This window comes from Myripristis murdjan, chromosome 8, assembly GCF_902150065.1.
Source record: "Myripristis murdjan chromosome 8, fMyrMur1.1, whole genome shotgun sequence".
In the NCBI taxonomy this organism is placed as follows: Eukaryota; Metazoa; Chordata; class Actinopteri; order Holocentriformes; family Holocentridae; genus Myripristis; species Myripristis murdjan.
In genome coordinates, this window is record NC_043987.1 from 8655124 (window position 1) to 8669887 (window position 14764).

The following is a 14764-nucleotide window of genomic DNA, read 5'->3' on the forward strand; positions in this document are numbered from 1 at the left end:
GTTTTCAAATCATGCTGGCTACCTACTGTAAGCATCACACCACAGAACAGGTCACTCAATCAATGTCACACTGTGACTGGCTGTGTTTACAAAGGCTCAGACATAGCATGATATGAGAGAATGTTGAACCTTTAACAAAAGACATACCAACTCTTCCCACCTTCTGTGAGAATGTTGAAGCATTCCTGTGTCAAACCTACCATGGTCTGCCTCAACATTAATATACCTGTTATTTTTGCACATATCTGTGCTAATACACTGGAAATTGTTGTTGTAACTGAAGAGAGCTGCAAGCGTTCGTGCTTGAGGTAGACTGTAGATTTGACTGTGGTCCCATTCTGATTTGGTTTTATCATCCGTCTCAAGTGATAAGTCACAAGAGGGCAGCCGAGACAGATGACTCAAACGGTTCTCCAGCGACTTGGGGGGGATTATTCCATGCCGTCACTATTTCCTATGCATTCTCAAGCTTCATTCAAATTTGAATTTCTCACCAACAGTCCTTCCTTCGACAAAGTGACCACGTGGTCTTCTAATGTTGTCAGCGATGCAACAGAATGATATAGCATTTTACACTACAAAGGGGGCTATAGGCAGGAGGAAGCCTATATAAGCAAGGTCATTACCTACAAACCTCTCTTGAATGCCATCTTAAAGTTCAGTTATAAGTGCAGACTGCTCGTTTTTGTGTTGGATAACCTGGGACATGAGCATAGATAGATAGAGAATTAAAACAGCAGGGATTGCCAAAACAGAGCAACGCACTGTACTGAGGGAGACGCTGTTTAACACCGTTGAATTCATAATGTATTATGTTGTCCCTGTTCTGTGATATGTTGCATCTCCTTCTGCACGTTCTGAATTAATGTCGTGTATGGTCTTTTTTTCTATGTGCAAATAAATAATTTAAATGTGTATGTTTTCTCTAGGCTTTGCAGTGGCCCACTGTGTGTCCCAGCACAGTCCCTCGCCCCTCTCCTCTCCCTCGCCTCCCTCCAGTGGGAGTGGTAGTACAGGCCGATGTGACTCTGTTACAGCCAGCACCATATCAGCACAGAGCCCTACAGGTAACACACTCACCGCATACACACAACAATACGCAGAGTACAAACACATGCCTTAAAGACACACTAGAGCTCACCAGGCTCACACGTCTGTTAAATTAGGATTCTGTGCCATTGATTTTTGTGAATATCACAAAAGTACTCAAGGGAGTTACTTTTAATAACTTTTAAACATAATTAGGTTAACAGTGAATTAACCACTTACTTCAGAAGGAAACGTTCCTCAAATTTATAAACATTAACGAGCAGAGTGACACTCTGATTGTACTCTACAGTAGCCCAGGTGTGATTGTGCCACAGCCAGTAGGTAATTTGCAGGGTGATGTCATCACCCTTGTTAATCCCTGCACTCTGTCTGCTAGTAGCAGACAGAGTGCAGGGGCAGAGGGGCTGTTGAGTTGAATGTCTAAGTCTGGTCTGTCTGACTCATTGATCCTTTATCTGTGTGAGCTTTGTGCAAGTTAGAATCTATGGCCCTGACCACAGCTCTGAAGCCTGACTGTGCTGTGTATTGATAAATCCATGTTGCTGTCCATGGTGCTGACGTAGCAAATGGATTTGTAATTGTACCGTATTCTCTCTATTCCAGTTTCTATCTATAATACCTATCTATAATATTCTCTCGACTATATGCTATACATACTCAGTTCTTTACTAGCCTATATACTCTATACAGTAGTGTCACCTTCATGAGCAAAGTGACAGGTATCAACACAAAGACCATAGAGACACACTGCTGCCTAAGGTATTTCTGTAATATTGCTGAAATATTCTTATGATCATTCAGTAGCGTCTGTCTGAAAATACACCCCAGAACAAGCCACCTCCATAACAAAATATTTTTAGGGAAGGCATGACTATAGATCTAGTTTTTATGATGTTTGCTCCCATTGGGCCATACCCCCTATAAAAGAAATAACAAATTACCTACTGGGCACAGCTAACACACACTGGCATTTCATATACAGTCACATAAAATGCACACATACACGCACACATCTAGAAACACAAAGTAATGAGAAGAGGTGTCACACAAGCTAAGAATATATCAGCACAGAGGCTCATAGATGTCACACACATGCTCACCATTACGGTCAGTTTTGCACCGACATACAGAGCCGCTCAAGGCTCTGCTCATCGAGTCAGCATGATAGACACACATAATACATGTTGAAATTTTGTGTGCCTCTCCTTGTGAATAATTCTAGTCTCTCTTGTTAGCTGGTTATATGTTCACCCCACACCATGGTAGTTTTCTATAGCATATTTTGCATTGTCCTGCTATTTGTGATGAATGAGTTAGAGAGTTTTGCATGTTTGTAGTGTCTAACTAAGTGTTTGTTCTCTTAGTTATGTCCATTGTGCCAGGTGAGAACAATATCATTATCTGTTTTGGCACCAGAGTACAACTCTTAAAACAAATGTGCATCAGATTTGTTTTTATACATATGGGCTAGAACATTGGGAACAATCTTAAAACAGTGCAAATCTGAGTGTTGTTAATGACAACACTGCAAAAGCCTTTAACACAGTAAGACAGATGCTCGATCCAAAAACTGTATTTATGATGTGATGTTACAAGAAATGACACATTTGCCCTGGTAATCTAGCGACAGTCTGCATCTCAGGCTCTTTAAATTCTTATTTTCATAATAGCCATCTTCAGTGTGCCAGCCAAATGACTTCTGCGCTTCTCTGATAATGTTCTCCGTACTGGCTCATATCAGGTTATATTCAGTTTGTTTATATTCGGATTTGGCTCAAACATTAATGTCCCTGTACATGCCTCATATCTTAGACCGGCTTTCTTCAAATGCAGATGTTGTTAGACTTTCTCAATCACACAAGGGACTAATATAGATATTATATTCATCCCCCTTCAGCTGGTCCTTTTTGGCCTTCAGCTAGACCCCTCAAGTCAATTTTTCTTTTCTAGTAAGGAAAATCAATAGGGCTGAAACGCTTTCGAGTTTTTAACAGACGACAATAGATGACAGTAAGCTAGCGTAAGCAGGTTCGTCTTCATTCCTGGTCTGAAGTTGATCGTTGTCAAATGATTCTATCTTCCAATGTGCACCATTTCTCTCTCAACTGTGTAAGTATCCTGAATCTAGATCTTTAGCTGCATACCTGCAGTTTTTATGTTACAGTTCCCTCCCTAGTTAACATGTAAACACTGCTAATACTGCTAGTAGGACTGCTAGTTCTGTTGCCTCTGCTGCTAATTCTCCCATGTTCCCAGGCAGTGTGTTCACCCTGCATGTCTTTTGCTGGCCAGACCTCCCTGGAAACTGCTGTGCACCAATCAAAACGCTTGTTAGAAAGGCGTAGCTTTGAATTCCTCCCCTTGTAAAAAGTGATTTAAAAATAGTAGTATAGAAAGAAGTCCTTGGCGAACATGCTGCATAGTGTTTTCCAGTGAGCTGCCTGTCTGTGTTCGCATGTGTAGCTAACACTGGCATCTCTTACCTGCTTAGATCCTCATAGTAACTAGTACCTGCATATAGTCAATCTACAGCCTTTTTCTCACAAGTCTCAGTAGTGTCACGGTTCCCACTGTCATAACATTTCTGGTATTTCGTGGTTTTTTCGTGGTACTTAATAGTCATCGTCCATGCAGGGAAATTCGGGGATTAAAAACATTCTGAGGAATATGATGAAATACCAGAGAAATTCTCAAGGGGTTCACTTCTGTGGAATATGGCAGAATCAATTTCCAAGTGTGTTAGTACATTCATTTCATTATATTGTGATTTTCAGCTGTCTTTGCTCACATCGAGCTTAACTGTAATGGGAGCTCGACTGACGCCCCCTTTAAAACTTGTCCAAATTAACAAACCACAAAGGAATAACAGTTTTAATTTATGCAACTACTCAATTATGGAAAGTAGTCTAATTTTACTTCGGGGCCACAGTGGGAACCCTGAAATATTTAATGTGTTGATATTTAAGCAGCAGCCTCAAATACCTGATATGTCTGTCTCTCTGTCCCTCTCTCTGTCCCCTCGTCTAGATGATGGTACGTTTTTGGAGCACACCCCTCCTTCCTCTTCAGGTGGAGAAGGGGAGGGAGGAGGTGGGGAGGTAACACTGGTCTCCTCTGCACCCGCAGCCCCGGCCCAGGCCCTGGCCCCCAGCCTCACTCCGGCCTCCCAACCCACCATCTCCCTCCTCACCGACGACAACGCCGACACTCTGAGCGTGGAGTCGCTCACCCTGCTGCCTCCCGCTGACTCCCCACACCTGCACCCCTGCGCCTCCCTCATCCCTGTCACACACTCCCTCCAAGGCCTGGACGCCTCCATTGCTGAGGAGGAAGAGGAAGATGAGAAACAGGATCCTGGAGAGAAGAAGGAAGACGAGGAAGGGTCGCCGATGGATGAGACGGAGACAGATGCAACCGTCAAAGAGGAAACCACAACGACAGAGTTAGCCACGCCTACCGACGAGCCGCCGGAGGAGCAGGAGGGAGGAGACATGTCGGAGGAAACGGCATCAGCAGAGGAACAGAGAGAGGAGACGGAGCTGGCAGAGAGAGACGCCGCCCTGGGGGCGGAGCCTGACGCAGACAGCTCCCCGGCTGCAGAGTCGACCGAGAAGAGGGACGATGCAGAGACACACTCAGAAACAACAGACACACCAGACTCTCCTGAACTGGACTAGACAACACACACATACACACGCATACATGAACTCACACACACTCTCTGTCTGTCTTACACAGGACAGACAGTGAGGTGTGATAGCTGAACTATCCAGCTTGGCTGCAGTATATTTTCATGTGGCAACCCGTAGTTAGTGTGTGTGTGTGCGGTGTGAATAGTTTCAGAGGCATTTGGAAGCATCTCAACATTTTGTGTTTGCACATGAAGAATGACTCTTTGTGATGATTGAGACACGGACACTGGCTGAACTTAATTGGGAGGCTAAAAGCACAGTCAGGGTTCTGTGCAAGTGTGTGTGTGTGTGTGTGTGTGCGTGCGTGTGGCCGTGAGTCTTTTTAGCGTGCGTGTGTGACGGCGCGCAACCAGCAATGTTTTTTACTCTCCCCATTTTGACAGATGATTTGTCCACTCAGAGAGACACACACCCATACACACCAGGTCATGGGCTATTTATGCACTTGTAAGGTTTTAAAAATTCTCTTGTATTTCTGTGTCTTATTTGCACATAAAGGAGTTCACCATTTATTAACTCAAACCAGTGCTTTATGGTGGTGGTTACTGCTGTGCTACACACAAACACACACACATACAGAATTTTTTGACCACTACGTGTCTGACCCAGCAGCAGTTAACTGCCACCTAGAATTGCTACCGCGTGCGTGGTTTTAACCTACTACCACTTAATTAATTCTGCCATCACGGCAACCCTTTTACAGTTCAGATTTAGTTCTTGTCATATCACCTGTAGAGTAATGATCCATTCATGCAACATTTACACGACTTAGCTGCAAGAATCAGTTGATTAATTGGTGATCTGTAAGAGAAAATGTGAGATATGTAATGTGCTGCATCACTAATCACTAATCATGAACAAGGAGGTTAGCAAGGCTCAAATAGCACCCTGTAAACTTTGCTCCATCTTTTTTGGAAATATTTGAATCAGTTCAACCTTGGATACAAAGCGGAGTGAGCCACACCAGCTTTCATGGCTCTTCATACAGTTTAATTCCACAGTTATGTTGTGATTCAGCCAAGTTAACCAACGGAAATCCACCAACTCCTCCTGCACATTAACTATAACCAGATTGGCACTGGCATCATTGTCAGGCCTCCCACGCATCCTGGAAAATCTGGAAAACGTGGACATTTACAGGCTAGTTTTCCAGTCGTGGAAGACACATGGAAATTTGGGAAAGGGATAAAATGTGCTGTAAATATTAGTGGCATCCCAAGAAAATTACAAAGTTCAGCCAAGATTACACACCCAAGTGTTTTCCTCAGATGCTAATGTGCCCAATCAAACCTAGCTATAGTGTCTTGGCATTCTGCAGTGTCATGCTGTGCATGGCGTGCCAAATGGGTCAAAAACATGTGAAACCAACACTTTGGTCCATATGATTAAACAACACCTTGTTTGCATGTTGTCGGCACGTGTTGTTAATATGTACTTTTTTTTTTACACATAAATAACATGGTTGTACAACATACAAACATATAATTTTAGATGTCAGTTTGACTCAGTTTTGATCTCTATTGCCATTTTGAATGAATCAGTTATCATCCACAATGACCGCCTGTGAGCAACATGTCCATTAGTCCCTGGAGAATCCTGGAAAATGATTCCCTCAACAGAGCGGGAACCCTAATGGTCGATCTTATCCAGTCTGCAACTCTTCTACACCGCTCAATCATCAGTTTAATTTGCAGAATGAATAATGGAGGACATAAATGCACAGCGGTGCATTGCACAGGGTAGTAATTAAAAGCCAGCAGCGATGCACACAGATAACAGGGTGCCATCTGAGTCGGTGCTCAGAGGACGTCCATCCAGTCGGCCTGTACATAGAGCATTCCACCCTCTGGCAACACAGTTCCAACACAACATAAAGACCCTGTCTCACTCTTTTGAATGAAGTCCCGAGGAGACGCTAATTAGTTCAGATGGTTTCAAATATGTGGAGGAAAAAAAAATACTTGAAGGCGTGTCGTGTCTGACTGAATAGCATACTTAAAAGAAGTTTTGAGGAACTATTTGAGGTTGTTTTCCTTGCCATCAGGTCTGCACATCAACACTGGGTTGAATGTATCTACCGGCTGCCCCGCAGACGCTGACCTGTGCTCAGTTTTTCAGTTTCCACATTATTTCTTAGATGTTTAATCACATTTCACACGGCTATTTCAGAACAATGTAGTAGTAGATTCTTATTCAGTCCCAAAGTCAAAATGAAGCGCCATTTTTATGTACTAATGATGTCTTTCCAGTTGTAAGAGGATGTCGGGGCGGGACATAACCCAGGCAAGGATCATTTAGGTGGCTGCTATTGTAACCAATGGGATTGCAGTATCTGATAGGGAGGGATGATGGGGTGCAACTGTTCAAAAATATGTGATATGTCAAATCATTGGAGGTTTTATGTGCAACTGCCACTAAAAATAGACCGTATTCCTCGAAAGAAAAGTCATGATGGTTTCATGTGCGAATATCAGAAAATAAAAGTTTTGCTGGCCATATGTTGTTTAAAAAGGTGTAAAATATGACATGGAATATTGGCCAACCAATTGGAAAAAAAGTCAGTGTCTTCATTGTGACATTAAAAAAAAAATGTGTTATCACTATATTCCATGTTTATAGCAAGATCCGTCATGTTAACACAAAAGCATGCATTAACTAGACACACACTGGCGTAATGAACCTTCAAAATAAAATCTTACCAAATAAAGCGGCAAAAAGGAAAGGCTGAAGGCAGTTGGAGCAGCCACTCTGGGTGGATTTCTGTTTTGGGAGGTCAGCATCTCGGGGCAGGCGTCCTCTTCCCCCCCTCCTCCTCTAATCAGTTGAATGAAGCTTTACTACTGCAATAATCTAAAGAGCTAACCAATGAGGCGAGAGATGAATGTAACTTGACAGCTTCTCTCACCAATCGGCGGTGTTTTGTTTCATCGATCGGTGTGTTTTCATCCTTCAATTCGTGACTTAATTTGTAGCTCTTGGGAGCAAAGCACACACACGCTGAGACAATGGTGCATGTGTCCTCAAAAAAAAAAAAAAAAAAACGTTCTTTTTTTTTTAACTCCCTGTATCCTCATCTGTTTCCTCTCTCCTGACGTCTTTTTCTTTCATCTGTGTTTCCTCGCCCGCTCTCTCTTTTCTGTGCCATTATTGTAAAGCGGAACATGAGGTCCTTAAGCTTGATCACTCTGTTATTTTTTAACTCTGTACAGTCGTCAACATGTTTAGAAATGAGTGAATTCAAAGCAATACTCTTCTTTTTTTTCCCCCCTCCTCTCTCACTCTTTATCTCTTACTATTTCCATCTTGCTACTGTACATAGCAGCAGTGCGATAGCGATGATCACTGACCGAGACGTAGGCGCCTGTCTCGGTGTATGTCGGTGTTGTGGCTGCCGGCAGGCCGCCATGTTGGAGGAGATGACGGCAAACAGATTGTGGTTTAAAACAGGAAAGAGAAAAAAAAAAAAAAAGGCCACAAGGCTTTATCAGGGTGGAAGAGGTAACTACAGTTCAGTCTTGTTGTTCTTCCAATACGGCAACAGCGGCTGTAACCATTGGCAACCACACACCAAGCAGTCCATGACAGGCCTCTATGATTAGTATTATTATTATAAGTCTCTGATTGTAGTGTTTCTGTATGTAATATGTTTGTATGCCCTGTAAATGCTCTCTGCTTTTAATCAAACCTGTAATTATTATTAACAGACTGAAACGGAGGAATAACGAAAGATCTGCAATAAATTATTCTACTTAACGAGGGCGAGACGGCGTGGCTTTGTTATGGTTTCGTTTACAGGCAGAGGAGATCTTCCTGTCAACAGGTGATCACACACACATTTCGTACTTTCTTCCTCCCCCATCTCTCTCACACACACACACACACACACACACTCTCCAACGCAGATACACACTTGTGCAGTTGACAGGAACAGTGCAGGAGGTTTCACTTAATGTTGCTGTCAGAAAAACGGCGGGGAAACAAAGGACACCCACTAACACTCAGGATGTTTTTTTTTTGTTCATTGCATTACAAAAACCTGTGAGCTCCTCCGATTGTGATTCATCATCTCGCTTCTGATAGAAGCAGGAAATAACACTGACACCTTAAAAATCAGAGAGTAAAAAGACTCCAGTGTAAATCAGTTCAACTTTATGTACAACAAAGGTGCCTGAATGTTTTAAATGTAAAAATTACAAGTTAAAAAACAAAGCAAAACAAAAAAAAAAATGTTCCTTTACCAAGGAAAAGGGATGAAAAAATATATATTTTTGAATGATTCTTTTTTTTTTTATGGAGAGTTTGCAGCACTGACACCCCTGGCCTGTTTTTGCACGTTTTTCGCCCAGAATCATTGTGGTTATTCAGTCACTGCATGCAAACCTGTTTTCACAGCTCACAGTTTTTAAATTGCGGCTCAAATGATTCATGCTTACGCTCAGATATGCATGTGTGTGTGTTTGTTTCATGTGCTCCATATCTGATGTCCTCGTGCTGTGAGCATGACGTTGCCGTTCCCCTCCTTGCGTTTGCGTGCAGCTTTCCTGTGGCTTGTGAGACGAGCCCTCAGTCTTCTTGTGGTCTTGTGGATGGTTCCTGTCTTCAGAGAAGTCTGCGTGCGAGCGTGAAAATGTGTGAATGGGTTCCTGGTACTGCAAACACGCTGAAACGCTTTTATGTGTTTTTTGTTTAATTTTTTTTTTTTCCCTTTTTTTTTTTCTTTCTCCTGTCAAAACCACAGTTACAAGGGAAGGTGTAAGAGCTCTGACTGCAGAGATCTGCGACAGATTTGAAGATTGGTTTGTGTTCAGCCGCCAGCAAAGCCCCGGTGGTCGTCGGTGCGCACAGGCGTGGACTTGAGTCACATGACTTGGACTCAAGTCACGAAATCTGATGACTTTAGTCTTTGCTCAATCAAGACCAGCAAGACCTACGACTCGGCTTTGACTTGAAAACCACCGACTCATGACTTCACTTGGACTTGAGTTTTTTGACCAAGAGAGTCACCTTTGACCTCTTGCAGCAAACATGACTTGAACATCTACAAAACAGCTCTTCATAATCCCAGACCCACACTGACCCACGGCTAGGCAGCTTTGATCCGCCTAAATCTGATCTGAGGTTAGGTATGTGCTGTTTATGAAAGACCAGCAGTAGCTAGAGACATTACCACAGACATAACCCATGTTAACCACAGGGAGGTGAGACAGGTGGGGCACGGGAGCTTGTGTGTGCCTGCACCCGTGTGTAAGGGCATGTGTTACGGCCTTAGGGAGACAATGGCAGAGGAGTAAGTGTGTGTGTGTGTGTGTGTGTGTGTGTGTGTGTGTGTGTGTGTGCATGGTGAAGAGAGGGGAGCAAGTGAGGGGAAAAATGTACTCACACATAAAGTAGGTCCTGTCATTCTTTGGAATAAATTGAAAGGTGCCATGGTAGTTCAGGACCTTTTTATACCCAAATTGATTTGGGTATCAAACAGGTGATTAACGAGATAAAGTAGGACTTTGAAATGGGATGTGCTGATGCCTTTAATTAAGATTGGTAATTGCACTTGGTAACACTCTCCCTCCCTGTTTTCTGTTCACTGCTTTATACTATCTATCATTTTCTGCTTCCATCTTCACCTTTACAAACAATAAGACGAAGCTTGTGTTGATGTTGTGCCTGTTTATTAAGATTGAAATTAAATTTGGCGGACGGTCCCTATTGGCCTGAGTTTCAAACGATCACTTGATTCGATTTTGGTGACGATCCAGATCTGCCATTTCTCGCATCAGATGATTTTCATTTTCAGCTAAAAATATTATGTTGCATTCACGTGCTTGTGTGAATGTCCGAAATCCAAGACTTTTCAAGTCGGCGGCTAGACAGCGTCACCATCGCGGTAATTTGTTGGAAAATCAGCTCCACGAGACAAATGAAAAACAGAATCAGAATCAGAAATACTTTATTAATCCCCAGGGGGAAAGTGGGTAAACAAAGCTGGAGAATTCTCTGGTGTTTCCACATTTGCAGGCTGAGTGCCTTGTAGCTGTTTGTAGTTGTTCATTCACTGTTTCGCTACAGACCTTGTCCGCATCGCCTCATCATATTTTTCTATTGAGAGAGGAACTTTGCATTATGGTCTGCGTCACAGTCTCTGTATATCACAGGCTTTTCAGATATAGCAAGTTTCCACCTTAATATTTCTTTCTGTTTTTACTGGGTCATGCTATTTCTCAAACCGTTTTCAAGCTTCTTTTTTTTTTTTGTTTTTGCCAACTGTTTGCTGAACATTCACCGCTGTGACCCCTCTCTCTTGCAACAGCAGCTGACTTGACACTTCCCTGACCGTCCTTAAAAAATGCTGACATGCTGTGTATCCGCCCGCAGAACTGACATTATGACAGAGGAGCTGAAAGTTATTTACACCACGGTTGGGTAAAGATTACAATGTCAGGGATCTTTTAGTAACACAGAGACAGGCTTGCTTTTAGCTGAACGTCTGCTTCAGTGTTAGACCAGTGACAGAAATCAAATAATCCGGGATTTAATCGTGAATAGTGAAAACGGCTCGTGACTGTGAAAGGGGTGTCTATGTCAGGATTAATCACTCATGCTGCTGCTGGCATTTTGGCTAAGCATTCCCTGGAGAAAAAGGAAAAGATCAAAATGACCAGGAAAAGTGATTTGAGGAGTTCAAGGTCTTTTTTTTTTTTGGAAAACCTACCACAGGTTAAAGGTTATTTTGCATCTTATATGTGTTGTAATTTGCACCTTTCTGCCTAAAATATGGCAAAGTAATCTGAAAGTAATCAAAATACATCATACAGTTGCTATGAGAGAGCGTGTGTGGGTGTTCTGTGTTGACTCTGAGCACTTCTAGATAAAGACACAAAGTCTGGATCATGTCCTCTTGCTTTGACATGAGCCCTTTGTTCCTGTCTCCACACACTAAGTTTTGACACACCTCTTGACCCTGCTGGTTGAACTCTGAGTTGCATCTGACACTTCCAGTGTATTTCTACAGAACCACAATCAATTCAACAAGAGTTCAAAGTTTAAAAAAAGTTCAAAGGGACGTGAAGTTCATGGAAATGTTTCTCTGTCTGAGGCTGCAGGTGGTGCCAAAAAGGCTGGCGGAGGAATCACGAGCGAGCACAGATTCACAGATAGGCTGCCGAATGAGCTGAACGCCTCCACCAGGGGAGGGATCAAAAACTGATTGTGATTGAGTTCACTTACTGTGTCCTGTGCAGGCCGAGGAGAACAACGTGCCATGCGGGTGATGATAAATAAATGGCTGGATGGACCGAGTTCAAATACTTTCAAGACCGGAGAGTCACATTCAGATCACATCTCTAAATTAGTCCTCAGCCTTTTGTCTCTTTCTTTCTGTCTGAGGAGTCACTTTCCCCATTTGTTTCTGAAGAAGCGTGTGTGTGTGTGTGTCTATATGTTAAAGGACATAAAACTCCAAAGCACAGGATTACATAGAAATCAGCTGATAAGCACGCACTGTCACCAAATACCTCGGCGCACCTTTCATTTCCCAAAATAGTCCGGAATGTCCTGAAAACCGAAAATGTATGAATGAAACTGACATATATGATTCACTCTCCCATCCCCCACCCCCGCACACACACACACGCACACACACACACACACATACTGTGAGGTCAAGCCTCTGATGTCATTTTGAGGTAGAGCTCCAAGAAGTCAGGCTTGACATCATTGCCACTTATGTAAACCTCTGATACTATCAATCTCAGTGTATGTCAGTGACTCATGTTCCAACGCAGTGTGTGTGTGTGTGTGTGTGTGTGTGTGTGTGTGTGTGTTCCTCTGGTTGTGATCATTTTATCTTGAAGGCTTTACTCAAATCAGAGTGTGAGTATGTGTGGTGAAAGGGAAGAGGGAGGGGGCCAATGAAATCCCCTCAAGAACCTCTTCTGGTTAATTTTAGCCTGGCTGTGTTGAGGGCTGTGTTGAGGCACGGGGGGGAGAGTTACAGGTTCAGGTTAGAAAGAAATCTCCAGTCAGAAATGAAAAGTTTCACTTCTCGGTGGCATCCACACTCTTAGAAAAACTGACGCAGATACTGTAGCCTCACCAATAGACAGAAACCACAAAATTGTACCAAATTATGTTTCTTTTTAAAGTCATATGCCGGCCATTTACAGTTAAAAGCTTATTTACTTCCGTGATTCATACCAATCACTTTGCTTTGCGTGCGTAATTGCGATGTTTTTTTTTTTTTTTTTTTTTTTTTTTTTTTTGTCAAACCTAGCTTCAAATTAACTGCTGTGCCAGTGAACAAAGAGGCACCAAAATAAGCATAACACTGACAATGAAAAAAAAAAAAAAAGTCAATTGTGCATGATGAAACGAAAACAGAAGCTTTGCCCAAACCAAATGAGAGCTTCATGTTGACGGGACGATCCAGAAAAACAGACTGGCGGCTGAGACAATTAGATTAAAAGCATTGCAACATGTTGAAATCATACATCGATTTCTAGTGAATTCAATTCTGATGAAGTTATTCCTATTTTTGTTGAAGACCCCCCCTGGGAGCCCTATAAAGGATAATTCTAGCATTTTTTCAACCTGGGCCTGGGACAAGAGACACTTCTAGTGACAATCTGAGCCTGTCGGAGGCAAAAACCAGCTCTATAACTGGATGTGATTCGATGGGTGTACTTGTCCCCGTGTGATTATAATGCTGCCTGTGTTGCTCAATACTGGTCCAAAGCCAAAAATGTTCCTCCCTATCAGTCATTCAGGCCGGTGCCCAAGTTGACAAATAGCAGAGTTATCCTTTAAGGACATTTGGGCGTCCGTCAAACGTTACAGTGACAGCGACAGCGACAGTGTGTCTGTGTGTGTGTGAGAGAGTGTGCACACTAGCCTGAGTCATGCGCTCAAACCCATTCAGGTATTCCCACAACTTGGTCACACACCACACCCGAGACAAAAACGTGAGTATGGAGTCACTAAACGTGTGTATGTGCGTGTACATGCATGTAAATGTGTGAGTCTGGCAGCCGGTGATTAAAAACGTGCCATTTTTTTTTTTTTTTTTTTTAAATCTCTTCTTCAGGTTTACTTTAACAGACTGACTTTAAATAAATGTTGAATTTTTACTTTTATCCTTTTTTATTCTTTTTATTCTTATCTTTTTACTCTTTCAAAGAAATCTCATCTATTACTACTACTCATCTATTACTACTTGATTCTGTGCAAACAAGTTCACAAACTTCATACCTATATGTACTATACATACATCCTATAGTACACTACACTATACATTAGACTTTACACATAGGTTTATTACTATATATTTTATGATTCAAATATGGACTGTGACTCCCACCATGACCTTAATTTAATACTGCTTCAAACCACTAACCTTATAATTTCCCACTTCCTGGCAAGGACTTTTTTTTTTTTTTTTATCCACATTGCTTTGAAGGTTAAAGTACAAGAACTCACACACACATTTCATTTTTTGAATTCTCCCCCACAGTCTCTCTCTCTCTCTCTCTGTCACCTCTGCCCCTGTTTCTCGTAATTGTGCGTGTGTGTGTGTGTGAGAGAGAGATTATACAGGACATTTACTATCATTGTATCCCCGCCCACTGTCTCTTTGCACTACTTAGATGAATCAGTGTGATATTACTGTATGCTGCTCTGTCATTCTTTCTGTCTGCCTGTCCCTTTGTCACTGCTAGTGCAACATAATGGGGATGCTAGTGTGTGTGTGTGTGTGTGTGTGTGTGTGTGTGTGTGTGTGTGAGACACTCCTTCTCTTTCTACTCCTGCTTTTTATACTTTTTTATACTTGTTTTTATACTTGTTTTTTGTACTTGTCCTTTTTGTTAATAATATATTTAAAGTGAAATCTTTGACAAAACAACTTGTGAGTGTCTGTCTGATCAAACTCAAGCAGATGCAAGCAGAAAATAGTGATTAGATCTGTTCCACCGACACCCACAGTCAAAAAACAAACAGAAAGAACTCATTTTGAGTCATTTAAAAAGGCAGTT

At 42.3% G+C, this 14764-nt stretch overlaps 1 protein-coding gene across 5 annotated transcripts in view; it reads left to right on the forward strand.

Moving 5' to 3' along the window:
• Positions 1-8495, forward strand: part of clec16a (C-type lectin domain containing 16A) — a 70310-nt gene extending 61815 nt beyond the window's left edge. For 3 of the 5 annotated variants that reach the window (XM_030056939.1, XM_030056941.1, XM_030056940.1), the window contains 2 exons: positions 930-1067; positions 4078-8495. In XM_030056939.1, the coding sequence (XP_029912799.1) occupies positions 930-1067; positions 4078-4727 (788 nt within the window). In that variant the 3' untranslated portion in view covers positions 4728-8495. The remainder of the gene's footprint in view (positions 1-929; positions 1068-4077) is intronic. The other 2 variants (XR_003928572.1, XM_030056943.1) reach the window with 2 other exon arrangements.
• The last annotated feature ends 6269 nt before the right edge of the window (positions 8496-14764 follow it).